Below are 26,445 nucleotides of genomic sequence, written 5' to 3'. Positions count from 1 at the left end.
TATTTAACCTTATTATTCAATGACACGTAACTAATTATAGATAATGAAAGCCGTCATGTATTATCCAATGAAATGTCACAAACAGATAGCGGCAGCTGCAAAGTGTTATCCAATGACATGTCACTTTAATAGGTAATGGCAGGTGTCATGTATTATCCAATGACAGATCACAAACATATAGTGGCAGCTGCCATTAGGCCTATGTATTATCCAATGACATTCCACAAATAAATAACGGTAGCTGGCATGTGTTATCTAATTACATGTCACAGACAGATAGTGGCAGATGTCAAGTGCTGTCCAATGACATGTCACAGACAAATATATAGTGGTAGCTGTCATGTGTTATCCAATGACATGCCACAAATAAATAATGGTAGCTGTCATGTGTTATCTAATTACACGTCACAGACTGATATTTAGTGGTAACTGTCATTTGTTACTCAGTGACAAGTCACAATGATGTGTTATTCAAGGTTGCGACACACATCAGTGTTATTCAGAGAAAAAAAAAGTCAACTCTTAAACTAATAGTATGTGTCCTTGGGGCAAGTATTTCCTCAAGTGCAAGAATATTATCTGTTTATTTTCTATACTAGCTTGCTCTATAGAACTGTCTAAGTGAGGAAAATATTTCTAACTTTACAAACAGAGTGCAGCTTTTCTCTTCGAGTCATAGAATAAATAGCAAATACCCCCCCCCCCCCCCTTTTTCATACACACAGCGAACAGCTCTTCTCTTCTAGTCATCGAATAAACAGCAAAAGACCCCCCCCCCCCCTTTTTTTTTTTACACCCACACTTTTTGTTCACTCAACACATTTATTTCAATCAAAGTGAACTACGTTTCTCCTAATTATCGTTTCTTCCGAACTCTGTGTATGTGTATGTGTGTGTGTGTGTGTGTGTGTGTGTGTGTGTGTGTGTGTGTGTGTGTGTGTGTGTGCGTGCGTGCGTGCGTGTGTGTGTGTGTGTGTGTGTGTGTGTGTGTGTGTGTGTTTTGTTTTGATTTAAATATCTTATATTCTTGATGTACATGTTATATAATATGTAAACTGTTGCACACTACAATGAAAATATAAAAACCGAATAAGGCGAAAACCGAGAAAACCAACTCTGGACACTAAATCTTTCCTCTACGAAGAAGAGTTTCAAGGGATGTCGGAAAGAGGGAGAGAGAAAAGAGAAAGAGCCTCTCAATTACAACAATGAATTTAAATATAAACGCGACGCAGTGTTCATAAATATTTAGCTGCAGTCTTTATATTGTTTTGGGTTTCCAAAACGCTTGCTTTTTATATTCAGGCAAGCCTTAATACTAAGCACAATGGACTTCGAGTTCAAGATGAAGACCGGGTCGGAGAGAGCCAGAGTCGAAGATGAGTTCGAGTATGAAGGCTGCAAAGTTGGAAGAGGGACGTATGGCCATGTATACAAAGCGAAAAGAAAGGACGGGTAAGCATATTCTGTGGATATGAATATTGAAACAGATAGCCTGTAAATCGCACATGCTCAGCTGGAAAAGAAGTAGATTCGGAAGGACTTCCGTAATGAGCTACCACCCCATCAAGAAAGTGGCTATTCTCACCCGCCCGGAAGTTCTCGCAAGATCTACTCCTCCCCTCTTCTTTCTCTCTCTGTCTCTTTCTGAATACTGTCTATCGGTGTGGACGATCAAATTGACCAAAACAAAGTTAAAAAATGATGTTAAAACACAAAAGTAAATTAATTTGGTTGTCTACAAAGATGCTACGGCTATTTAACTTTTCGAATCGAGCCGAACTACGCGGGTCGCCATTTTGTTTTGTTCTCTCTCTCACTCTCTCTCTCTCCCCTGCCCACAGACAAAGTTGTACGCTTTTAGTAGGCTACAAGTACAGTTGTAATGGAACATTTGTTCACAGCACAGAATTCTACAATTTTTCTGTTATCACAGTGTAGAATTCTGTGGTTTAAGTTTAGGGTGAACGCAAAATTTGTTGACACGCGCACCGGGTGAGAATAGCCACAAGACCCGCCTGCACTATTCTCACCCCGGGTGAGAATAGAGGTGGCCCCCCATCAAACACATAAAGTAAAGAACCTAGACCTAACCCTACCCCTACCCCTTACCCTAACCCTAACCAGACTGTCCTATCGGAGATGGACGTTAAACTAGGAGGTCCTGCCCTTTAAATAACCTAGTAGTGTTGATAGGGGCGTTTAAAAACCTATATCATTTTTAACCCTAACCCAACATTTACCCCTACCCCTACCCCAAGCCCTCAATTCTGCTCTGTCTCATAGTGCTCGCTCGTTACGGAAGTCCTCCCGTAGATTCTATCATTATAATTTAAGAGCTATTTTCTACGCCAGAGTTGGAATGACATTCATTTTCATTCATCATTCATCATGCCCCCAATTAATCAACATGTCATGGATGGTCATGTCTCCGGTGATCTTGTAGTTCCGTTCGTTAAAGTCCACCTCCCATTTGTTTACATCCAGAGAGGAAATCCGGAAGTCTTGATGACCAAATAGGCAACTCAAAGAACAGGGATGCAACCTAATAGGGGGTGCCCACATACGCGATCGGGTCGGGTCGGGGTTTCAGTACACACTACAAAAGCCCCGCCACGATTGTACCCCCGACAACCTAGAAGTTAAAGTAGAGAAACCTTTAACCTACATGCAACTACACAGAGGGCGTAAACCGGGCTACGATTGGCTGGACCTTTGACTCATGAAATATTATAATATATATTCCTTACCGTACTCTTGGACTTCCCGCAATCCCTCTCTCTGTCTGTGTGTGTGTGTGAGTGCTTGCTTGTACTAACTTGCTTTAGTGTCTCTCTCCTTTCTTGTCTATTTCTCACTTCCCATATTAGAGACCTAAATCTAGATCTAGCAATGTAGATCTAGATCTAGGTCTCTGCATATATCTCTCAACTTCTCTCTCCCTCCCTGTCACTCTCAACACCCTCCCTCTGTAGTGCTCTTCCTCCTTCTTCTTATTTGTCTCCTTCTTCCTCTAGGCCTATGAGCACTCCAAACCCGCTGTGCGAAGCAAGAAGACAGTCAAAGGCGTGAGACCGAAACCGGGTATTCCCAGAGTACCTACTTAATGTATTCATGGGTCAAAATGGACACGTGACTCAGCATTGTTGTAATTGGCTGCAATCCACCCGGTCACGCGATTCGCAGGCCAGAAAACAAACGCGTTTGTTTTTGTAGCTCACCGGTCGTGTCGATTGGTTTGTGCCACGATGGCCGCTTTGCGCCCTCAATTTGGCTAGCCCTGACTACCCAATGGGCCGGACCCGACCTGATCGCGTATGTGGGCACCCCCTATAACAGCGAAACATACATCAAATTAAGATGAAATTCAGGGGGGCATGAACCCCCCCATATAAAACTAGGTCAGGGGGGCAAACCCACCTGAAACCCCCCCCCTACTCTTGACTCTTGGGGCCCAAACCGGCAAATAATGATTGGGGGTGGGAACTGCCGAAAAGGGCCATTCTTTGCTTAAATTTTGCTTTTCTCCTGAACGATTACCTGGCAATTCAGGGTCTCTGGCGTTCAGCTTTGGACTTAAACAGACGAAACTACAAAATCGCCATGTCTCCTTCTATGTTATCTGACTCTATGATGAATGAAAAATGGGGAGGAATTCCGTAACGAGTGACCACTATCAAACAGATTAGAATAGAGGGTTTGGAATAGGGGTAGGGTTAGATTCTAGATCTAGATCTAATGTCTAGGTCTTTCTTTTCGATAGTTGGAGTGGTCGCTCGTTACGAAAGTCGAAGTCCTTCCGAAAAATTAATTCTGTAGACAGTATGAAACAGATAGCCTGTAACTGTAAATCGCATAATTTATGCACAGCTGGAATAGAAGTAGAATCTACCATTCTAAATATATTCTGCACCAGAATTAGAATGACCTCATGTCATCAAATGCTTTGACTCAAATTTGACTGACTCACGTGACCTAACCTCACAATGATACGAAATGGGAAAACAGATCTAATCTAATATTAATTTTGTGTTGTATTATTTCCAGAGAACATCGACATGACTATGCACTGAAACTTATTGAAGGCACAGGGATATCAATGTCAGCCTGCAGAGAAATAGCTGTGAGTATTGAATTATTCGTATTCATGGGATGACTTCACTGAGCAAAGACCTTTCTCTTGCAACTTTATAATTTAATGCAACATCTTAAAGCTAAAGGTTGGTGAAGTTTCTGTCTCAAGCCTTGGGTCAGATCAGGTGTAATGTTTTCCCCCAAGATATATAATTTAAAAAACCTAACTTGAAGTGTACTCTACAAATATTATATAATCACTTTTATAATATTATAATCATAACCATTTTACTTTTTACTGAGATATAGATCTGTAAGAGAGAAAAAAATATTTGAAAGGTGCTTTGTGCACTCATGTGACCTTGTGCAGTTGGGAACACCGCAAAACTCTTACTAAACTTTTTTTTAAACTACTAAAAGGGGCTTTAAAGATCTGTCCTGCTTTGGTGAGAGAGTATCAGATTTGAGAATGAAAAATCAGTCAGTCTGTGTGTGTATTTTTGCCACACATCCCTCTTACTGAATATTTATATACATGACATGGACAGAATAATTTGAAAGCTTCTCTCTGATTTTTTTCTTAAAATCTGACCACATTCTGTTATGAAAAAGAAATATTGAAACTCATGGTCCATCCTGCTGTGTTATTTATTCCTCTACAGCTGCTGCGAGAACTGAAGCACCCCAATGTAATTAGTCTCCAGAAAGTCTTCCTGTCACACTCAGATCGAAAAGTCTGGCTACTGTTTGACTTTTCAGAACACGATTTATGGGTAAGGCTCTGCTAAAATTCCAGGGATTTTAGATGTTGAAAAGTCCACTCTTGTTCTATCCATGATGAATTATGCATTAAAAATTAGCAAATCATATTCTCAAAGAGATATATAAGTCGTGAGAGCTGGTTCTTTTCCCTGCCCCCAATGTCTGCCACTCAAGCGCAGATAATTTGACTTTGACTGGAAACCACCAAGATTTCATTGATTGATCTGTGTGTAGTAGTTTTTCTTTGTCAAAGTCCACTCAAAATAGATTATTTAATGTATTTATTTTCTAGAAGTTATTTTAACTTTTTGTCTTTTGTAAACCAGATTGCAGAGGAAGGGAGGATCATTCAAGATAAAAGGGAAAAAACTCATTGTTTTTTAGTACAGTCTGAACTTATTTTTGGTGCTGATTGCATCGTTAAACTCGTGGTCAGAAGTAGTGACAAACTGTAATACTGTGATGGAAATCAGGATCCAGGGTGGCAGGGCAAAGTACTCATTGCAATATCTCTGTCATTTGCAAAAAATTTCACTGTTGATATCGGATTGGTGTAGTCGATTATTCTCATGATAATCAGGTCACTCATAAGTTTGCACGTGTTTATGAAACTCTGCCAGTTAGAATGTTGAAAAAAGCTACTGATTTGAGGAACTGCTTAACCAGAATTGTGTGATGGTAAACAATGTCATGCATGGTAAGGAGTGCAAGGAACCAAGAAACTCTTCTTTTTACATGAATATATTCCTTTAACCTTCTATCCTGTCAAGCCTACAAGCTGATCTTATGTGAAATCTAAGAGTGTCCATTATTTTTTTAAAGTGGAATGATTCCTTTTCTTTTTTTTTTTTTTTTCTTTTTGTTTCCTTGAATGGAATTCTGATTTATGTCAAGAAAAAAATGAGGTAACATCTCATCTTATATTATGTGATGGGTAATACAACAGACTTCTTCGCACTGATGTATTTATCCTTTGTTTCAGTTATGCTTTATTATTTTTAATTTCCTTCCCTGCAGCATATTATCAAGTACCACAGATCTGCCAAAGCGAACAAGAAGCCTATCAATACACCCAAGAACATGGTCAAGTCGTTACTACATCAAATTCTTGCCGGCATTCACTACCTCCACAGCAACTGGGTTTTACATCGAGATCTCGTAAGTTTGGAGTTATTGTTCAGTAAACAAATTGTAAATCAGTATACTATGCTGTTGATTTTATTTTAACTGCAGTAGGAAAAGGCATTGTTTGTCAAGAAAGTATCATTATATGACAAGAAGTAAGATTTACTTTCTTTCAAACCTTTTTTTTTTTTTTTTCAACTATTTTGCATTTAAGTGAGTGGTTAGGATTGATCCAAGATGGTGATTAGTGTTCTTAAAAGTTTTGATCAAAATCAGGTTTTTATATTTTTCATCCTTGAGTGTATTGACTTGCGTTTTGTTCTAGCGGTGATGCAAATACTTAGCAAATGTTTAGAATTATATGTGAGTATATGCATACCCACACATCTGAGTTTAGTGGAGTGGGAATCATGAATTGATACTGTAGCTGTAGAAGTATTCTTGAATTTACAGTACTGTAATTCAATGGAAGGTTAATAAGCTGCTTTGCTGTCTCCACTACGTCATCGCCATTTTCAATCATTTTTTTTTGTTCCAGAAACCTGCCAACATCCTGGTGATGGGAGAAGGACCAGAGAGAGGAAGAGTGAAAATAGGTGAGGTTTTCAAAAATGACTGGCTATTTTATGTTACTTTTGATTGACTGAATTTGAAGGAAATATATACATAATAATAATGATAGATAGCATTTGTACAGCGCAAATCCCCGCTCAACAGCAAGCTCTATGCACTTAACAATCTATACTATTACCCCAGCAGACCTGAGAGCATTCTGAAACAACCTGAACTTCCTTGGAAGCATACAGTGCAAGCTGCCATATAGGCACTAAAACACTAACATACTGACAAAACACATACTCATAAGCTGAAAGAAGGAAAACTCAATGCTGTGTTTCAGATTGGGCTCGAAGAAAACTTTTTAAAATTGTGTAACTGTCGGTGCTTAATTCTTGTTATACTGTATTTGACATTTATCTGGCAAGAGTACAAAGTAATACTATTCATGGAAATCATTAAGGCAGGTTATTTTTTAATGAGAATGGCCAATATGATTTATAAGTTGCATGTTGTCACTAGTACATAATGAGGTGGTCCATTGGACCGTTTTTTTAAAAATAGGGTCAATTATAAACTTTTTTTTTTTTACAGCAACAAACAATGTACCCTTATATTCTCGTCTATAGGGTAAAACATAAATACTTATGTCTCTTCCTCTTTTGGTCCCTTTCTTTGGTCCCATGTTTTTATTGTTCTTCTCTGTCTCTCTCTTTCTGCTTCCTTCCTTCTCTCCGTCTCCTTCACCTTCAGTCACACAGGCGTAATCACACAAACACATTGGTGTATCTTCTCATACACACTCTTCCGGCAGAATATAAAGAAACAAAAGAAAACTTTTAAGATGCTAACCATTCATCCCATCATAGTTCACAGCAAGTGTTTCTGATTGTATGGACCTGGACATTGGTCGTGACAAAAATGTGTAGTATGATGTAGTGTCAGTCTTTTAGGATATTTGTGTTTTCTTCTGCATGTTCACCGGTTTTGATTCTTCTTTTTCATTTCTTTTTTCTGAAATGTTGCTTTTAATTTTTTGTCTCCCCCTCCCCAAACAGCTGACATGGGTTTTGCTCGTCTCTTCAACGCTCCACTCAAACCTTTGGCGGATCTTGATCCAGTTGTGGTGACCTTTTGGTACAGGGCTCCAGAGCTGCTCTTGGCAGCAAGGCATTATACCAAAGCTATTGGTAAGTGTAGAGACACCCTTCCTGAAAGTTTTATCTCACCAAGTCTGCATGTTCTGATTCTTGATTTGCTCAGCAGGACGAAGTGTTTTGAGGTATTTTCCAAAAGTTCTGTGGAGGCCCCATATAAAGATAGCAGTATACTGGTTGTCAGTTCATATTCCTTATATTCTATATAAACAGGAGCCAAATGACTGCTACTCTACTAATGCTTACCACCAATGTTTTTCTGTGAGAATGGGAAACCTAAGGCATAATATTAGTTTTTAAAATATATTTTGTTCTACCATAACGGACAGACTGAAATTACCTCTTTACCTACAAGTCTGATTCTTTAAATGTTTTTAAGGCTATGATTTTGTGTAAAGACTAGATTTTTATGAGGGGCTGTGACATGGTGTTGAAAGCAAAATCATTTCAAAAAGATAACAGTACCATGAGACCTTTGGGAAGTATTCGTATTCTTGTTTTTCTGTCTTTTTGAGTACATTTTTCTGGCTCTTTTAAAGTGAAGAATTTTGTTCCTCTTTGTTACAGATATTTGGGCTATCGGCTGTATATTTGCGGAGTTGTTAACGTCCGAGCCAATTTTTCACTGTCGGCAAGAAGACATCAAGACTAGCAACCCTTACCATCATGACCAGCTGGACAGAATCTTCAACGTGATGGGCTTCCCACAAGGTAAAAACCATTCATATTATTTGTTTGTGTGTGTGTGAGTGTATGTGTTTGTCTCAGTTTTGGCGTATTCAAGTGTCTGCTTGTAAAGTACATCAAGCATTAATGGTGTTTTTTCTCATGGGAATAGTTACTTTTTGTCCCGTAGCCCAATCCTAAGACACCTTACTATTTGTATACTTTTGTGCACATGATGTGTTCTCAACAGTCAACACAGAGGTATGATAAGTCTAGTTTTGTAGATTGTAGACTGTACGTTGTTGCTATCTATAGTTATGATTCACTTTCTCCAAGGAGACTGTCTGACCACTGACTGTAGTGTCTTTAGGCCATTCCCAAAGGGGGGACATTTCTCGTTCAAGCACAGTAGAATTGTAAATGGGCTGATTCATCATGTCGCGCTCATAATTGTGCCTGAAATGCAGCAGGGAACTGCTGCTTTTTCTTTCCTAATCCTTACTATTGTCATTTTCCTCTACTTCTTTTGTATGTTTGTCACTCTCTTGTGACCTGCTATGTCCGGGGTGCCTTGATAGTCGAAGCAGACCTTGTGCTGTTGAAGCTAGAGAGGTGAGCAGAGTAAGTCTGATTCCCTGTAAAGGCTTCTCTGTTGACACCCACCCCTTGGCGCTCATATGACCTTATGCAGTTGCGAGCGCCATAAAACCCTCTACTAAATAAATAAAATAAAACTGTCTGAGATTCTTCATGTGAAGTGTAGGTTCAGAATAATTTTCAGAAAGGAATAGTTACCTTGTTATCTTATGTTCAACTAAATCTCATCCCTATCATTTATTGTTAGGAGTATTTTGATCACAGTGTTGGCGTTATCTCCATAGGACTTCCTCTTGTCTTTTGTAGGCTCTTTTGTTTTGTTTTGTTTGTGCTTTTTTCTTTGCTTGAATGTCGTTGCAGCCTTTTTTCCCTCAGATGAGTATCTTCAGAATTACCAAATCTTGGTCTTTTCACTATGATGAACTATGAACTCGGCTTTTGTGGTTATTTTAGAGTATGTTGTTACGATCTATTTTGTCACATATTTTTTTTATTTTCAGTTTTAAGAAAAGTAGTTTTGAGAATTGTCAGAATTATACTGCTGTAAACATTTTACTGTCGTTGTTCCTTTGTATAAAGTCGATCTTACTGTTTTCTTTCCACAAATCACAGACAAAGACTGGGAAGAAATCCGCAAAATGCCAGAACACCCGCAACTGATGAGGGATTTCAAGAGGTCAAGGTGAGTGAGTTCCCAAATTTAGCAATGTATACACAAGTGGCAAAATTGAAGGCAAACGAGGCAGGGGTAGGCCCAGAGCAACCTACTTAGGGAACCTAAACAAACGGGTGACGGGGAAAGATCAGGGAAACGTAGCTTTTCTAAGACCATCCGAGCAAAGGAATGAATGGAGAACCATAATTGCCAATGTCTGTCGCAGATCTGGCACTGGATGATGATGATGATGAAAAGAAATGTGAACCAGCTTGGCTAATTTGAACAATCAGGTTGATGGGTGATTCCTTCTGCAGTTTCCCTGAAATGTTACAAGACTCACCTTAAAAGACTTCCTAGACTAAAACAAAAATGCCTGTTGATTGCTACGCAAAGAATGATCTTTCTGGACCCTTTCATTTGTTCAAGATATCGGATATATGCCAGGGACTTTTGGGGAATTGTTCTCCTTTCTTTCAGCTCATACTTTTTTAAACATATATACATTTCGTAATGTTGTTATTTGATTGAGTTGGTCTCAATATCTGAGATGCTCATTTCTTGGAAATACTCTCGAACCTGCCCTAACAGCCAACTGTGTAAGACAATTACCGGTTTTAATAGCCACTTCCCGTTTCCTCCCTTGTGTGTTTTTTACATTACGACTCTGTGTAAGACAATCACCTGTCCAATGTGGCCACTTATCTCCTCAACATGGGTGGCCGTCTTGCACAGTTACAACCGTACATCATTTCTTCTTAGATTAGGATTGCCATAAGCTTCAAGTTTGATGATATTACCATCTTCTACTCCAAGACAACTACAGTTGTTTTTTTGTTTTTCATTTATTTATTTATTTATTTTATTATTTATTAATTTATTTACTTTTTTGTTTCATCTATTTATTTATTTTATTTGGTTATTAATTAATTAATTTATTTACTTTTTTTATTTATCTATTTATCTTTCTTTTTTTTTATTCATTTATGTATTTATTAATTGGTTCTGTTTCCCCTCCAGTTATGTGAACTGTAACCTGATGAAGTACATGGAGAAGCACAAGGTCAAGGCGGACAGCAAAGCATTCCATCTGGTGTGTATCTCGATGACATTTAATTTTGTCGCACGTTTATTCCTTCCTCACTCGTGGGTAATAAGCTACCGCCATTTCCTCCGCTAAACTCTGTTACTCAGTACTGCGCCACCACTTTCTGTACATAATCAAGATTGAAAATATTTGGTAACTGACTCTTACTTGAAATTATCGTCCAAACCCTCAAATTGGTATGAAATAACCTTGCTTTGATAAGTTAATGGTTTTTATTTCAGCATTCTAGGGTTAAATAGTATAATAATGATAATGGGTGTCTCGCGAAAATGGTCTTCTGTCACGATTACGCAGAAAGCTCCTCCTTTTTTAACATTCTGAGTTGAGGCCCACGTCACTTCAGCTCTCTCACCACCCACACGTGAAGAGAGGGACAAAGAGCGGGGGGTTTTCCTGTTCCTTAGAATTACAGCCAGGGGATGTATACATAATCACTTCTTATGTTGCTTTATTATCACCACGTATTTTCTTGACGAGGGGACGTGGTTTGATTTTTCTGCTCTCAAAGTATTGTTGTCAAAGTTATAGAACTGAAGAAATTGAGATTATTATCTTTTTTGTGTGGTATGCTTTAAAAATTTTTAGTCTAATTTTTTTGTCTCTCATTCCCATACCCCCCGGGGCGGTGCCACTGACTGTAGTGTCTTTAGGCTATTCCCAAAGGGGGGACATTTCTCGTTCAAGCACAGTAGAATTGTAAATGGGCTGATTCATGTCACGCTCATAACTGTGCCTGATCTTCACCTGGGAACTGCTGCTTTTTGTTTCTTAATCCTTACTATTGTCATTTTCCTCTACTTCTTTTGTATGTTTGTCACTCTCTTGTGACCTGCTATTTCTGAGGTGCCTTGATAGTCGAAGCAGACCTTGTGCTGTTGAAGCTAGAGAGGCGAGCAGAATAAGTCTGATTCCCTGTAAAGACTTCTCTGTTGACACCCACCCCTTGGCGCTCATATGACCTTATGTAGTTGCGGGCGCCGTAAAACCTTCTACTATAAAAAAAAATATTTAAAAATATCTCATTCCCAAAATTCATTGGGTTTTTCTGTGTCATCATCATTGCCTTTTTCACCCTGCACCAGGGTATAGGCCACAGACAAACACCTTCCACCTTTCTCTATCCTGAACTAGCCTGTTGATGCTATTCCATGTCTTCCCACTTTTCCTTTCTTTGTGTGTTACTTCTGTCTAATTCTGAATGATGTGGGCAAAGAATACTTTTGTGTATGCCCCCGTCAATCTTACTCGTTCTAATGAGACAAGCTGTCCTGAATTTCCTTCCTTGCCGTAAAGACATGATTCAGGTTAGATTATGTTTGGCCCTCTTCTTTGCCTTTTGGATATTATTATTTCGTTTGTTAATTTCTCTTCTCAGTTCATATTTGTCTCCCTATCTGTACTCTCTTTAGTTTTGTTTTTTTCAGCATTTCTCTGTGGTTTTTATTTTTCTGTTTCTTTTGCTCATTTTACTCCATCTTTCCTCATTGTTTTTTCCATGTCATTTCTTACTTTTCAAGACGATGAAAGGTCACAATCTGAATTAATATATTTTTGTCATTTGTTTCAGCTACAAAAACTTTTAACAATGGACCCAACAAAAAGAATCACGTCTGAACAAGCTATGAAAGATGCCTACTTTGCAGAGGAGCCCACACCTTGCTCAGAGTATGTTTTGTACCTTTATTTTTGGGTTCTATTACTAGCATCTTCTGTACAATTTTCCTCCGTAATTTACTTTTCTCATATGACCTGTGGCTTCTTGGATTTTATTGGAAAAGTTTGTCAGTGATTAAAAGAGAAACTGTTCATCTGTGCAGCAATTTCAGCTGAGATTATAATTAATGATCTGTTGGCGCTTTTTGTTTGTTTGTTGGTTTTGGGGGTTTTTGGGGGGTTTTTTTTTTATTTTACTCGGCAAGACTTCATTTATCACTGAATTTTTGAGTTATGTTGTATATATGCAGGGGATATAGGCTAAGCTGCATTATTTGCATTCATACGAATATGGAGTTTGTTGGTATGGCCCTTTCTGGGTTAAAAGATTTATTTTTTTTAGCTTTGATAGCTCTTCTTATCCCCTGGTGGAAAAGATTTTCGTGTTTGAAGAGACCGTACTATGTAGAATAGGTTGCAAAATTTCTCCATAGGCCTTACTTGTGAGTTGATTTATGTACTGTGTTGAAAATACTGACAAAACTGATGTACTTTGACTCATGTCAACTTTACTGCGGTATTAATTTTGCAGGTGATTATCATAAATAATATTCATCTTAATTTTGTTTTTGCGCTATGTGGTTCCAAATAGGTAATCTTGTTTCTTTTTTTTATATATTTCCAGTGTTTTTGAAGGCATGCCCATTCCATATCCCAAACGAGAATTCATATCGGACGACGACAACGATGACAAGTCGGACACAAACAAAGTGAGTTGTTCTGGGTACGGCAGTTCTCCTGGCACCACCGTAGGCTGGAGGATAGGAGGAGCGTAGGAACATATTGACTAGTTGAAAGGAAATAGTGATCTGATAAAGGATGGAACGTAGGAACATATTTACTAGTTGTAAGGAAATAGTGATCTGATAAAGGATGGAACGTAGGAACATATTTACTAGCTGTAAGGAAATTGTGACCAGATAAATGATGGGCTCAATTTGCTCGGCTTTTATAATTTTGCCTTCTTTCTCCAAGCCCCATGTGATAGGGTCTTCAAAGAGATGAGCTGTATGTGGGGGGGGGGATGTTATTTGGGGAGGCGGGGGAGGGGGGGGGTTTCAGCTCATAAATGTACTCTACTCAGGTGTGATCGTACTTAAAATAATCAAGCTTACTCTTTCTGTACTCTGTTTTAAATTGCTCTCTTTTTCTTCGTTGTTTTTGCTTAAGAATGAGATGTCTGCCCTGTTGGTTTGTTAAAAGTCTCATATTTTAGACCTCAGTTGTTCTAAGATGAACAGAGAATAGATTTATGAGGAATGATAGAATGAATCTCATATGCGGAACACTGGTGCAAGTCTCTATTTGTGTCTCGCGGTTAATGTGATTTGGAGGTGGGAAGTGGGGTTGGGGGGGGGGGGGGTAGGAGGGAGAGAGGAGAAGAGAGAGAGGGAGTTGAGCATCTCATCAACTGAAATGAAGAACTGATGAGATTCCCAGCTCTATCGACAGCTAGAGACTTGCACCAGGGTAGAACAGTTCCGGTTTTCCGCGTCCACCCCACTACTTCTGACCTCACCCTTGAAGCGTCGGTGTATTCCCCAGCAACAGGCGGCCGTCGGGGCCGGCGCCGGAGCAGGAAATAACCAGAGCTCGGACCACAACCAGCCCCCCGCCAAGCGACCGCGCATCGCCACCACCACCAGCAGCAACTCAATGGTCTCTGGTGACTTTCAGGTCGGAGGTTTCGATGTTGTCAGCGGCATGTATATATATATTATGTGTATACTTGCTACACAACTCAGCCTTCCGTCTGAATGGTTTTTTTTGCCCCTTTTTTTGTTTCGGTTTTGTTTGACAGTGCGTTGTGGTTTTTGTCTTTCTCTTGTGATATCCCTTTAAAAAGTTATGACATTTGGATAATGATTTGTTGAATCTCTAAGATTTCAGAAGAAAAAAAATGAACTGCTGCGTAATGGTAGTGAAACTTTGTCTTTTCTTGATTCACAAAATGCTGATGAGTTTTTAGCTCATAAAGAATTTTGACAGACAGTTTGAATATGCCATGTTAAACGAGAAAAATATTTTTCTGCATGTATTCTTGTGTGCTTTTGAAAAAGCATTTCATAACTTTTCAAAAGGATGTCTTTGTTGTGTGTGTGTTTTATTTTATGCGTTTTGGTCAACCATGCTGTGTGTGTGTGTGTTAATTATATCACCTGTGTGTGTTTTCCTCTGTTGATTGTTTGTGTAGTTGTGTTTGTGGTTATTGATTGTTTGTGTAGTTGTGTTTGTGGTTAATTCATAGTGGTGATTGTCTTTTCTTTCGCTCTAGATTTTCTAATTAAGTTTTTTAATAGTCATGAAACCTCAAAGGGGTATTATCTGTCTTCCTCCTAAAGGTGAATATTTCTTTCTGTTTGTGGTTTATGTCTTATTTAGCTTGACAAAAGTAGTTTTCAGGTAGGCTATACGAAAGTCTCCAACTCAGTTGCAGTCAGCAATTTAGTTTCATAACTCTATTTAATAATTTTTAGATCCACTTATGTCATAATGCTATGTTAAAAAAAAATATAGTTTGGTAGAATTTAGAATAAATTGAAATGTCCCTCGCAACTTCTGTGCCTGAGAAGGCTTTTGTGGATAGTAGGCAAGCTTGCTTTTTTTGCTTGTTCCTCATACCCCTTTTTTGTAAAAGTTTTCTTTGTCCTGTTCAGTTTCCTTTTTATATAATAATAATAATAGATAGCATTTGTATAGCGCATATCCCCGCTCAACAGCAGGCTCTATGCGCTTTACACTATATTATTACCCCAGCAGACCACAGAACACTCCGAAACATTCTCAGCTTCCCGGGAAGCATACAGTGCAAGCAGCTGATTAAGCGCCTAAACACTAACAAACTGACAAGATCTTTCGCTGTCTATAGCCGGGTACCCATTTCCACCTGGGTGAAGTGAGGAAAATTCGTGTAAAGTGCCTTTCCCAAGGACACAACGTCGGATCCCTGACGGGATTCAAACCCACGACCTTACGGTTGCGAGTCCGAGAGCCTAACCACTAGGCCACTGACACCACACATATAACTTGACATCTCTCCAGTAAGAAGCATCATTAACTTTTGCAATCATATAAATGGGTCTTGTGGCGATTTGTGTAACACGTCTAATCTTCGGCACTTATTTGACCTTATTGTGTTGCAAGTGCCGTAAAACTCTTACGAGAAAAAAAAAGAAGACAGATTTGTTTTGTTGTTTAAGAGTGATTGCCAGCCCACTTTCATTTCACCTGTGAAAATTAAGCCTTGTAGAGTCAAGACATTTTTTCATGTAGAGGCTAGATGTGCAAGTATTTGAAAGCAGCCGGGTCTTGTTATACTGCAGATGAAGTGATAGAATAAGAACACAATTTGAATATTGTGTTTGAGTTTATATTGAAATATATGTCTAATTCTTTTATCATTTTGAATGGGTAGATAGTAGACCTGTTTTCATTACTTCATTATATGGACAGATCGTCGGTAGATAGGCCTACTTTCATTCCCTCATTATAAGGGTAGACAGTAGGTAGGCCACCTTTCATTCCCTCATTATAAGGGTAGACAGTAGGTAGGCCACCTTTCATTCCCTCATTATAAGGGTAGACAGTAAGTAGGCCAACTTTCATTCCCTCATTATTTGGGAAAAGGGAAGGTAGGCTTGCCTGTGTGCTCCTCCACCTGTTATTTCCCTATACTTGAGTTATCTACCTTCACTTTCTTCTGTCCTCTATTTCTCAGTGACAGAACTAAATCCTTCTCCTGTACAAAGCCTAGGTGCTCTTTCCTGTCTGTCTTAGCAAAGGTGATGTTGAAGACTGCGTGCCTGGGCAGGGTGCTTCTGTGGCCTTGAGGTTAAGGTGTTCGGCCTCTCATTCAAAGGTCCCGGGTTCTGATCCCGGTAGCGACCGAAAAATTTTCTTCTCTAAAATTGTCTCCTTTCACCTCCTTTCCTGCTTTTTTAACAATGTTCTGTCGTCTGCTTTCGTCTCCTTTTTCTGCCCCCACTCCCTCTCCTCCTTTGCCCCATCCTGTGGGCTCCTGACTCTTTCTGCAGCCTTTCTACTTCTACTCCTTGGCTCCTCCTTACTGCTGTCTTTCTGCCACACCCCTGGTCTTCTGGAAGGAAATATCTACACCTAGCCTTCTCTGACAAGGGCGAAAAATCCCAGAGGTCCTGTGTGCACGTTGCGCACGTTAAAGATCCCTTGTTGGTCTAAAATCGATAAGAGTAGGCTTTTGCCGCCACTCGGGCAAAACTCAAAAAGGCTTTCAAATCATAGTTATTGCCTGAGACTGATTGTGATAATGACCAACTTGAGGCAAAAGAAATGCTTTTCTAAGTAAGCTGTTGAGAATTTCTTGGAAGGAAAAGAAATCAAATTAGGTGGCACCTAAAGAAGCCCATGTCGCCTGTTATTACTAAAAAGGAGTTTGTAACTTTTGAGAGGGGAAAAAATCAGTCTACGGTTTTAAGGATTCTCAGAGGGCTGTTGGAGGGCACCTTTGATGGGTCCTTCTGTTCTTTCCCTCTTTGTTGTTTCTGTCTGTTTATCTTGCTTTTTTTATGAGCACTAATTGAGTGGGTGGTTGGCGGGTGTTCTGGTGTGGTTTGCTCCTTCTTTCCTATAAAAAATCTATCGTCTCTATCTCCCCTCCTTCTTTTTTGTGTTTGTTACTCTCTTGTAACACCTCTAATCTTCGGCACTTATGTGATCTTATTGTGTTGCCAGTGCCGTAAAACTCTTACTAAAACTAAAAAGCACTAATTGACTGTTAGTGTGTGGGTGTGCTCCTCTTATTTAACTCAAACAAAAAAAGGGATTGTTTCTTAAAATGTTTAATAGATATTCATGAACTTGGACATAAACAATCATTCAATCTCTCTCTCTATCTCCCTCTCTCACTCTCTCTCTATCTCCCTCTCTCTCTCTCTCCCTCTCTCTCTCTCTCTGTATATATATATTTGGGGTTTTTTAAAATTTAATGTCATGCACAGGTGTTGTCTCGTATTCAAAATTGTGGGATTTTTTTTTTCTCAACATTCCAACTGTGTTTCTAGTTGTCAATTTTCCACCAGGAAGGGTTGATGAAGCGACTGTATTATGTTATTTTAATTTGCTTCATAGCACTCAGGTGACCAGACTGTGTTGTTGAGATCATAAAATCTGTAGTAAACATCAGTTTTAATTGTTAAAGCATGGCTCATACTGTGCCAGAACAACATGGGGGGAACTGCTGCTTTTTCTTTCCACATCCTTATTATTGTCATTTTTTTCCTCTACTTCTTTTGCATGTTTGTCACTCTCCTGTGACCTGCTATTTCCGAGGTGGCTTAATAGTCAAAGCAGACTTTGTGCTATTGAAGCTAGAGAGGTGAGCAGAGTAAGCCTGATTCCCTGTAAGGGCTTCTCTGCTGACATCCACCCCTTGGCGCTCATATGACCTTATGCAGTTGTGAGCGCCGTAAAACCTTACTAAAACAAACAAACAAAAAAACATTTATCATCTTTATCTCCCTGCACTCTGTGTTTGTTACTCTCTTGTAACACCTCTCATCTTCTACGCTTATTGTGTTCCAAGTGCTGTAAAACACTTACTAAAATAAAAATAGCAAAAAAAAAGTTTGTTTCTTATGCAGGAGCTTTTCTCTCCTCTCCCATTTCTGTGTCATTTCAGTGTTTCTGGGATCACTTTCCGCCCTACATGCGAGGCGTCGAGACTTATACTTGTTACCCTCAGGTTCCCCATGGGCAGCTGGTAGTCGGCTTTACGTCTTTGTTTTGTTGCTGAAAGTTTAATGTTCGGGCGTTGATTTGTTACTGAAATTTGTTGAAAATGTTTCGCCGTTCTGTTTGTTGAAGTGTTGGTTATGTTATCTTATCTGAGAACATTTTCCACGGGCACACTTTTGTTTTTGGAGTTTGTGCTCTCGTGGACCACTGCTATCTTTCTGCAGAGATTTTTACATTTCAGACAACTTGAATTCAGACCTTGAATTTTTGCCTGCTTGAACATGTCTAAATCATAATTTTGTTTTCTGGGATCACTTTCCGCCCTACGTGCGAAGCGTAGAGACTAACACTGGTTACCCTCAGGTTCCTCATGGGCAGTTGGTAGTCAGCCTTATGTCTTTGTTCTGTTGCTGAAAGTTTAATGTTCAGGCGTTGATTTGTTACTGAAATTTGCGAAGCGTTTCGTCGTTCTGTTTGTTGAAGTGTTGGTTTTATGTTATTTTATCTGACAACATTTTCCACGGGCACATTTTTGTTTTTGGAGTTTGTGCTCTAGTGGATGGACCACTGCTGTCTTTCTGCAGAGATTTTAAAATTCAGACCTTGAACTTTAACATGCATATCTAAATCATGCGGGCAACTGCTGCACGGCACATGGTTTACAGTGATAGGCAGATTTTTTGTTTTAATATCCGTGGCTTTTCGACATTTGCAACTCTTTATCTCTCGCGGTCTTTTTTGTTGGGTTATTTGTTGTTTTTTCATCTAGTCGACCAGAATAATCTGTATTAAGAGATCTCTAAGTAAAAAAAGTTGTCATTATCAACACGATTTATTCAGATTGTGGCTATGATAAGCGCTGTTAGAAGATTGCCAATAGAGGGAAAAAGTGGAGAACGCAGTGAATAGTTTTCCAAAAACCAAATCGTATAAACAGTCCTGGACTTGCCCTGTTGCGAGCGCCATGAAACTGCCGTGCTCTGACAAAACGTCTTTTTCTTATTCACAGTGGTTACGAGAAATCAACAATTTTGGGTTTTCCTAAAAATAACTGTCGAGCATAGGCAATAACATTCTCTTCAGGGTGCGAGATCAACCGTTGATGTACTGTGCAAAATAGTTTTAATGTTACAAGAAAACAAAAAAATGCTGATTTCTTGAAAGTGCTGCGAATAATAAGAGAAAGGCGTTTTGTCAGAACAGCAGAAAACTCTTACTAAACTTACTAAAACAGTCCTGTTGTGTGCTACCCTTGGATATGGTCTAATTTGGTAAACTGGTTGTCAAGAAAATCTTTCTGCTCTCCACTTTTGTCGTCTGTTGAAAAGTTTCCAATAACAGAAATGGGAGAAGACAGTCACCAAAGCTTACCCTGTTTCATCTTTAAATTATATGTAATTGTTAAACTAAGTGCTACTTTAATTGTAGAAGAAAAATATGAATATCTTTCTTTTCTCTTTGGGAGAAAAAAAGAATGTGAAAATGTTTCAATTTTTTTTGGGCAGCTATGTATCGAGTGCTTAATTTGAGATAACAAAAATACTTTTCTGAGATCTTCCCAGGTGGTTGCCGGCCTTTCCTCTGTCTAGGATGCAGTAAGGATAAGATTACCACAAACACGCCTTCTCTTACTGTCAATCCATTGAGCTGTACAAACTATATTAAAGTAACATAACACACCTTCTGTTACTGTCAATCCATTGAGCTGTACAAACTAGATATTATTCAAGTACCACACTCTGCAGTATTTTTATTTTTTGTTTTGCTGTGATCCTCAGAGGTTGTTTTTTTCGTGTGTTCCTGTTCTTGAGCTTTGGCCCCGTCTTTGAGCATGTTTTGTGTTGAGAATAGCCTTGTGTTCCTTTGACATTTCTCTACTTTAAAATTACCAAATCCTATCTACTTAGTTTTTAGTTTTGAGAAATTTGACTACTTTAAAAATGTTTGTTTCACAATATTATGTCAAGCTTTTTCGAAAGCAATTCTTTGAACTTTTTGATAACATCTCTGAATAATCTTATGATTTTTATGAAAAGATAAAACATTTGGTTTCTGACCCCATGGTCTTAGTAACTCAAAACAGCCAAAAATGTCAGATAGAACATTGTAACTCTGAGGTAGCGAGTTGTAGTTGTGTTCCCTTTGATTGCTTTTACAATTTTCTTCAAGGACTCCCAAATTAGCCACAGCTGGGAACTGGTTTTTTTCCTGTGGCGCTTTTTCAGACTACCGAGGAGGATAGGGAACTGTAGGGTCCCTTTCTTCCTCTCCTGCCCAATATATGGGAATATTTTGGTGCCTTATTAATTGTGTCGCTATGTCATGAGTATTCACCATTACAAAGAAAACTGCCATTTTGTGTGACATTTAAGAGTCTTACTGCCAGTATTTTTATAGTTCTGAGATGTCATTCTCTTGTAGCTGTGGAGATTTTACTGTGGCAAAAAGTTAAGAGTTAAAATACGAATTTCAGCCATGACTTTTCTCTTCTGAAGATGTTTCTTTACTTGAGTTTTAACGTTTGTCTTGTGTAGAAAGATCCATCAAAGTGTAGACTTTGGAAAGAACAAAAAAAGCCAAGTGATTCTTTTTTTTCTTTAACTTTAGTGCAGACTGCTTTCAACATGGAAGATGTAGACATTCTTTTCAATCAGAGTTCTCTTTTGCTGGTAGTGTTAGTCCTGCTTCAGATTTGCTTCCTCTAGGGTTATGATCTGTTTGTTTTTTGTTGTAAGATGTTGAGCTCATACAAGACCAAACATGTCCTTGGGTGGTTGGCGGGTGCTCTGGTGTGGTTTGCTTTCTTCTTTCCTTTCCAACATCTGTCATCATTATCTCCCCTCCTTCTTTTTTTGTGTTTATTACTCTCTTGTAATACTTCTAGTCTTCGGCACTTATATGACCTTATTTTGTTGCAAGTTCCGTAAAACATTTTTAAAAAACAAAAAAACGTGTCCAGTTTGTAAAGTTTGCCTTTTCTCCCTCTGTGCTGCACATGTTGTGGTAATGGCAATTATCCATTTGTGTATCTTTGTTTCTTGCAAGGTTTTGAGCTCATTCCAGACCAAATAAGTGCTGTTTGTAAATTTTGCCATTTCTCCCCCTCTGTGTGGCAGCATGTGCACACTTTTCAAAATTATCTTTTGTTGTTAGTGTTAGTCCTGCTTCAGATTGGCATCCTCTATTTTAATTATCTCTTTGTGTATTTGTGTTTTGCTGAGGGATGTTGAGCTCATTCCTGACCAAATCAGTCCCGTTTGTAAAGTTTGTCTTTCCTTCTCTCTCTGTGTTGCAGCACGTGCACACTATGCAAGGCGGCGCGGGGAACCAGCAACAGGGCATGAGCTACACGTCGGGCGGGAACACACAGCAGACTTCCTCTTCCTCCACCTACGGACCACGGTTGATATAACGTGGCGCGTCGTGTGTGCGTGCTACAGGGTTAAAAGTATTGGCAGACCTTGGCAGGGTCAAGAAGAAGATGGGTAGGGATAGTTGGGGGGGGGGGGGGGGGGGGGGGGCTCCACAATATTTTAATTTTGGGGGGGGGGGGGGGGCATGTGAATATGTGTACATTGTGGAAGTGTGGATAGAATTGTACAGTGCTTAGATTTGATATTTTGATATCATGATGTGGTGTGGGTATGAGAATGAGAGATAAGTGTGAGAGGGAATGCAGGCTGGCTTTACTTTGTCTTTCCTGTTGGTATGTCAAGTATGTGACTTTTAATTCTTTCCAAAGGTCAGTGAGCAACTTCTTAGGTTTTTAACACACACACTCACACACACACACGCACGCACACACACACACACACACACACACACACACACACACACACACACACCCAAAGTATGTCCCGAAGACTTAAATTCTGTTGCTGAACGAAAACTTTGGGTCATGCCATTTATACAGTCAGTGAAACAGGGAATGCATGAATGAAGGATGAGAAAGTGTATAAATATGTGTGCATGATATGTGTCACGATGCGGTGGAATCAGGTGCGCATCAATTTTTGCCCCTGTGGAGTTGTTTGTATCATCTGAAACCTTGTTCATTTGTCGTGCCTTTGAAGGAAAAAATACCCCTTTATCTGGAATAGAAGTCGACATATATGCAATTGAAGGAGGTAGAGGTCGCCTTGTTTCAGAGGTTGAATTAGGGAGAAAATTCCCACAAAGTTTGGTTATTTCCAGTTTGAGAGCCCGTTGTAACTGAAAACTTAATTTTTTTGTGTTTTTATTCTTTTTTTTTTTTCCAGTAAAAGCCATACAGAAATGTGTTCTTGAATGGACGTAAGAAATGTTGAGCCAAAAAACAAAAATTCTATAAAAATTGCCAAACACGCCGAAAACTGCCTATTTTCTTCGATTTCATTATTTTGACGAGCGCCTGATTTCACCCCGCTGCCTCACATATGGTCTGTGTATGTTTGATCAAATACATCATGTAGATATTTAAGTGGACAAGAAGGTATGATATGATGAGTAAATGTTTTATGTAGGATGAATGTCATGTAGCCTACCTGAATGGTCAGTATGTATTTTATCATGTTGTCTATAGCAGCACATCGTGTGAAGACGATGACCTTGGTATGGTCTTCTTGTTTCCACCCCTGTCTTTTTCTTTTATTTGTCTGACTTTTACCTCACATAGTGAGATTATTGTACATGATTTCAAAAGTTCCCTCTTCAAATTTCAAATTAATCTTTTGAAACATTTTTTGATTTTTTAATGATTTTTTTGTTTTGTTAACAGCTTCCATTCAGCTAACAAATTCATTAGTCGCATTTGTTAAATATAATATAGTATTGACTGATTAAAAGAACTGTAAGACATGTAAAAGTAATTTGTAGAACTGTGTTACCACCTTTGTAATTTGTGGTATCAGTTGCAAGTATCTGGGGGATATTTTGTCGAAATTCAAATTCTAAAAGTTTGAAAAGAACCCAGATATGCATAATTAAGGTACAGTTTTTTAACAGAATGAAATATTTTCTCTGTCCTGAAAAATCTGCTTTCTGAGCTTACACAACAATGGAACGGCTTGCTAATGACGACTGTACATGTGTACCACCTCAGGGTTCCAACCATGACTATTTTTAGCATTTTAATATCTATGGTGGTATGCTCCAACCATATAGTAAAGCTGGTTTCCTTCTCATTTAACACTTTGCCGTCACATCTCGCCGATCGGCAAGACCACCGAACTTCCACTCCCGTCACAAAACACCGATCGGCGATGTTTTACCACTCAGTTTCTTTGGATTTCCCTCAAAACTCAAAACGCTTGTGATGGCAAGGGTTTTTACTAGGAGCCTTGTGATGGCAAAGTGTTCACTGATGAGAGGTGACAGAAGGGTCAGTCCACAAGACTGATGCTATTTCTGGCTAATGCTGACTCCTGGGTTTTGTGAAGGGGCTGCAGATTATTAACCCCAGCAATGGTCACCACAGAACAAAAATAGCATTGACCCTGTTTCTTCCGGTTACGAGGTTAGAGATAACAACAATATCCTGTAATACCTGCAGATATGTTGGCTTATTGATCATTATCAGTAGCAGTTCTGAAACATTGTCCAGTTATTTTGAAACTGTTTAACACTTTCACTTCCTGTTTAACGGAGTAAACAAGTAGTCCAATCAGCAGCCCAAAGGCAGTGTTGTGCAAGGCTTTTTTCATTTTGCATCACCATATTCAAATCAGAAACACAAATATGCACATAATTTCATTTTAAACATGCTGTTGCCTGACTTTTAGCGTTCAGAATATATGAAAACAAAATTGAAAATTCTGCATAAAAACAAAGTTATGCTTCTTTATTTTTTTTTATTATTTTTTTTGGTGAAAGTAAAGTGTTGGCAAATAGCCAGACTTTGGGTCCTCAGTGAGTTATTCATGTAAAAAAAAGTGAGAGTGAAGAGAGAATTTCGTTATTGTGTGTCAGCTATCAGTACTTTATTTTATTAGACCACACGGTAGTACATACCATACTGATTTTAAAAATATTTCAACTGTTGTTCAAATGCAAAAAAGTGAGAGTTGAGACTGAGAGTGAATTTCATTTCAATGTATTGTATTAAATTAATACATGGTATTTTATTTTGTATAGACTACTTTCAAATACCAGTAAATCTAATTTTGTGTAGATTTTAGTCTTGTTATTTCTTTCTTTCTCTGCGATGGTTGTTTGTGTATGTCTGCCAATTCAGTTGTTGGTGTTTTTGTTTGTTTAGGATTGGCCTAAGTGTGTAGTTGTGTGTGTGCATGTGTATATATATTTTTTTATGTGTATATGTGTATTGTGCACATTATGGGTGTGAGGTGTGTGTGTGCTTTAAGTTCATCAAGCTATAATTCCAAGTCTGCTTCAAGTGTGTCTGTTGGGAAGATGTTTTTTGTGGATAAATGGTGTAGCCTACCAGGAGGAGTGAAGGAAGAAGGCCCATTTTAAGTTAGATTATAGTGACCAAATCTCTCAATTTATTTTGAATCCCCCCTCACCCGCTCCAGCCTCTACTTCTTCAACATTCAGTGGCCACACATACTCGATGGGCTTCCAACGTTCGAGGTGTTCCACTTTCCCTTATACTGTAGACATTATTGCTTTGTGTGGCACCGCATGGCGCTTTTTTTGACCGAGCTGAAAATTCCTGTATAGTAATAGTAATTAATTTGTACGACCTAATTGTGTTGCGAGTGCCATTAAACTTTAACTCTTTCTAAAACTAAAGCTAAAACGAATCGAACCATCATCTTTTTCTTCTCGATCGCATCACACTTGTAGTGCGGTATCTGTCAGATTATAATTACACTGTGCTGTCTTGCTCAGTTCTGCACCGATAAACAAACCACAGCTTCTTAAACATTTACTTGATTTACCCCCAGCCTCAGCCTGTTTCTAAAGTAAAGTCTCTTTTTGGGTGGTTGGCGGGTGCTTTGGTGCTGTTTGCTTCTTCTTTCCTGTCAAACATCTGCAGTGGGTGCTTTGGTGTGGTTTGCTTCTTCTTTCCTATTAAACATCTATCGTCCTTGTCTCCTCCTTCTTCTTTTTTTATGTTTGTTACTTTCTTGTAACGCCTCTATTCTTCTGGCGCTCATATGACCGTATGCAGTTGCTAGCGCCGTAAAACCTCTACTAAAAACTTTTTTTTTTTAAACATCTGCAATCTGTCGTCCTTATCTCTCCTCCTTTTTTGTGTTTGTTACTCTCTTGTAACACCTCTAATCTTCGGCACTTATATGAACTTACTGTGTTGCAAGTGCCGTAAGACACGTACTATATAAAACAAAAAAAACAAAAAGTTTCTTCGAACAGGCCTACGTCTTCGAATGAAAGCCTCCCAGCACAAGCATAGACTCAAGTCTACACGACACACACACACAGTCAAATATACACGCACATGTATAAAGTTGCAACATTTGATACATAGGAGCTTGTTCAAGTAGAATCTAGTAGACTGTAGCCTAAGCTTGCAGTTGCAGGGGTGTGAGTAGTGGGAAGCTAATGGTGGCATGCGACACGACATACGAGACGATGCGACATAAATCTGTCACAACACAGCACGTCGATTACCCCCAGCCTCAGCCTGTTTCTAAAGTTTCTTCAAATAGGCCTTCGTCTTCGAATGTAACTAAGTCTCCCACTACTCCCAGCACAAGCATAGACTCAAGACTCTACATGATACACACACAGTGTCAAATACACGCAAATGTACGCGGGTGGTTGTCGGGAGCTCTGGTGTGGTTTGCTTCTTCTTTCCTGTCAAACATCTGTCGTCCTTATCTCTCCTCCTTCTTTTTTATGTTTGTTACTCTCTTGTAACACCTCTAATCTTCGGCACTTACAGGACCTTATCGTGCTGCATGTGCCGTCAAACACTTACTAAAACTAAAATACATGTAGGCCCTACATATGAACTTGTTTAAGTAGCCCGTAGCCTAAGCTTGCAGAGGGGCGTGTCGTGTGAAGTGTGAAGCTAATGGCATACGACACGACACCAGACAATGCGACATAAATCTGTCACGACACGGCGCGTCGTTTAACTCTTTCAGAATGCAGCAGACACATTTATTGATGCTGCTATTATGATTATTATTATTATTGTGTCCTATATCATTACTATCAAAGTAGCAGACCAGAGGCAAAGCTGCGGCACATTATGGACCATCATCCTCAAAAAAGGAACACGAATTTGCATATATTTCACAACGTAGTAATAATAATAATGTTGTTATATGCTTGGAGTAACTATATAGGGAGAGGCCCTAACGTTGCGTCGCCCGCTCAACAGTTCCAACCAAGTTGAAGCCGAAAGGGCG

The 26,445-nt window shown here is 39.0% G+C and overlaps 1 protein-coding gene across 4 annotated transcripts; it reads left to right on the top strand.

The window, feature by feature from the left end:
- Positions 1 to 1,150: 1,150 nt before the first annotated feature.
- Positions 1,151 to 21,604, top strand: LOC101862428 (cyclin-dependent kinase 8). 4 transcript variants are annotated; one of them, XM_035970680.1, is made up of 13 exons: positions 1,151 to 1,455; positions 4,048 to 4,123; positions 4,737 to 4,847; positions 5,854 to 5,994; positions 6,500 to 6,557; positions 7,575 to 7,706; positions 8,241 to 8,384; positions 9,549 to 9,618; positions 10,612 to 10,684; positions 12,267 to 12,364; positions 13,038 to 13,122; positions 13,964 to 14,089; positions 21,420 to 21,604. In XM_035970680.1, exons 1-13 carry the CDS (start codon positions 1,328 to 1,330, stop codon positions 21,534 to 21,536), a joined length of 1,359 nt encoding a protein of 452 aa, XP_035826573.1. In that variant the 5' UTR covers positions 1,151 to 1,327; the 3' UTR covers positions 21,537 to 21,604. The 4 variants fall into 4 exon arrangements, with proteins under 4 accessions (XP_035826573.1, XP_035826572.1, XP_005102002.1 ...); XM_035970679.1 differs by having other exon boundaries at positions 13,958 to 14,089; XM_005101945.3 differs by having other exon boundaries at positions 13,940 to 14,071.
- The last annotated feature ends 4,841 nt before the right edge of the window (positions 21,605 to 26,445 follow it).

This window comes from Aplysia californica, unplaced genomic scaffold (assembly GCF_000002075.1).
Source record: "Aplysia californica isolate F4 #8 unplaced genomic scaffold, AplCal3.0 scaffold00305, whole genome shotgun sequence".
In the NCBI taxonomy this organism is placed as follows: Eukaryota; Metazoa; Mollusca; class Gastropoda; order Aplysiida; family Aplysiidae; genus Aplysia; species Aplysia californica.
The sequence above is the reverse complement of the archived record's forward strand: the minus strand, read 5'-3'. Positions and strand labels throughout refer to the sequence as shown.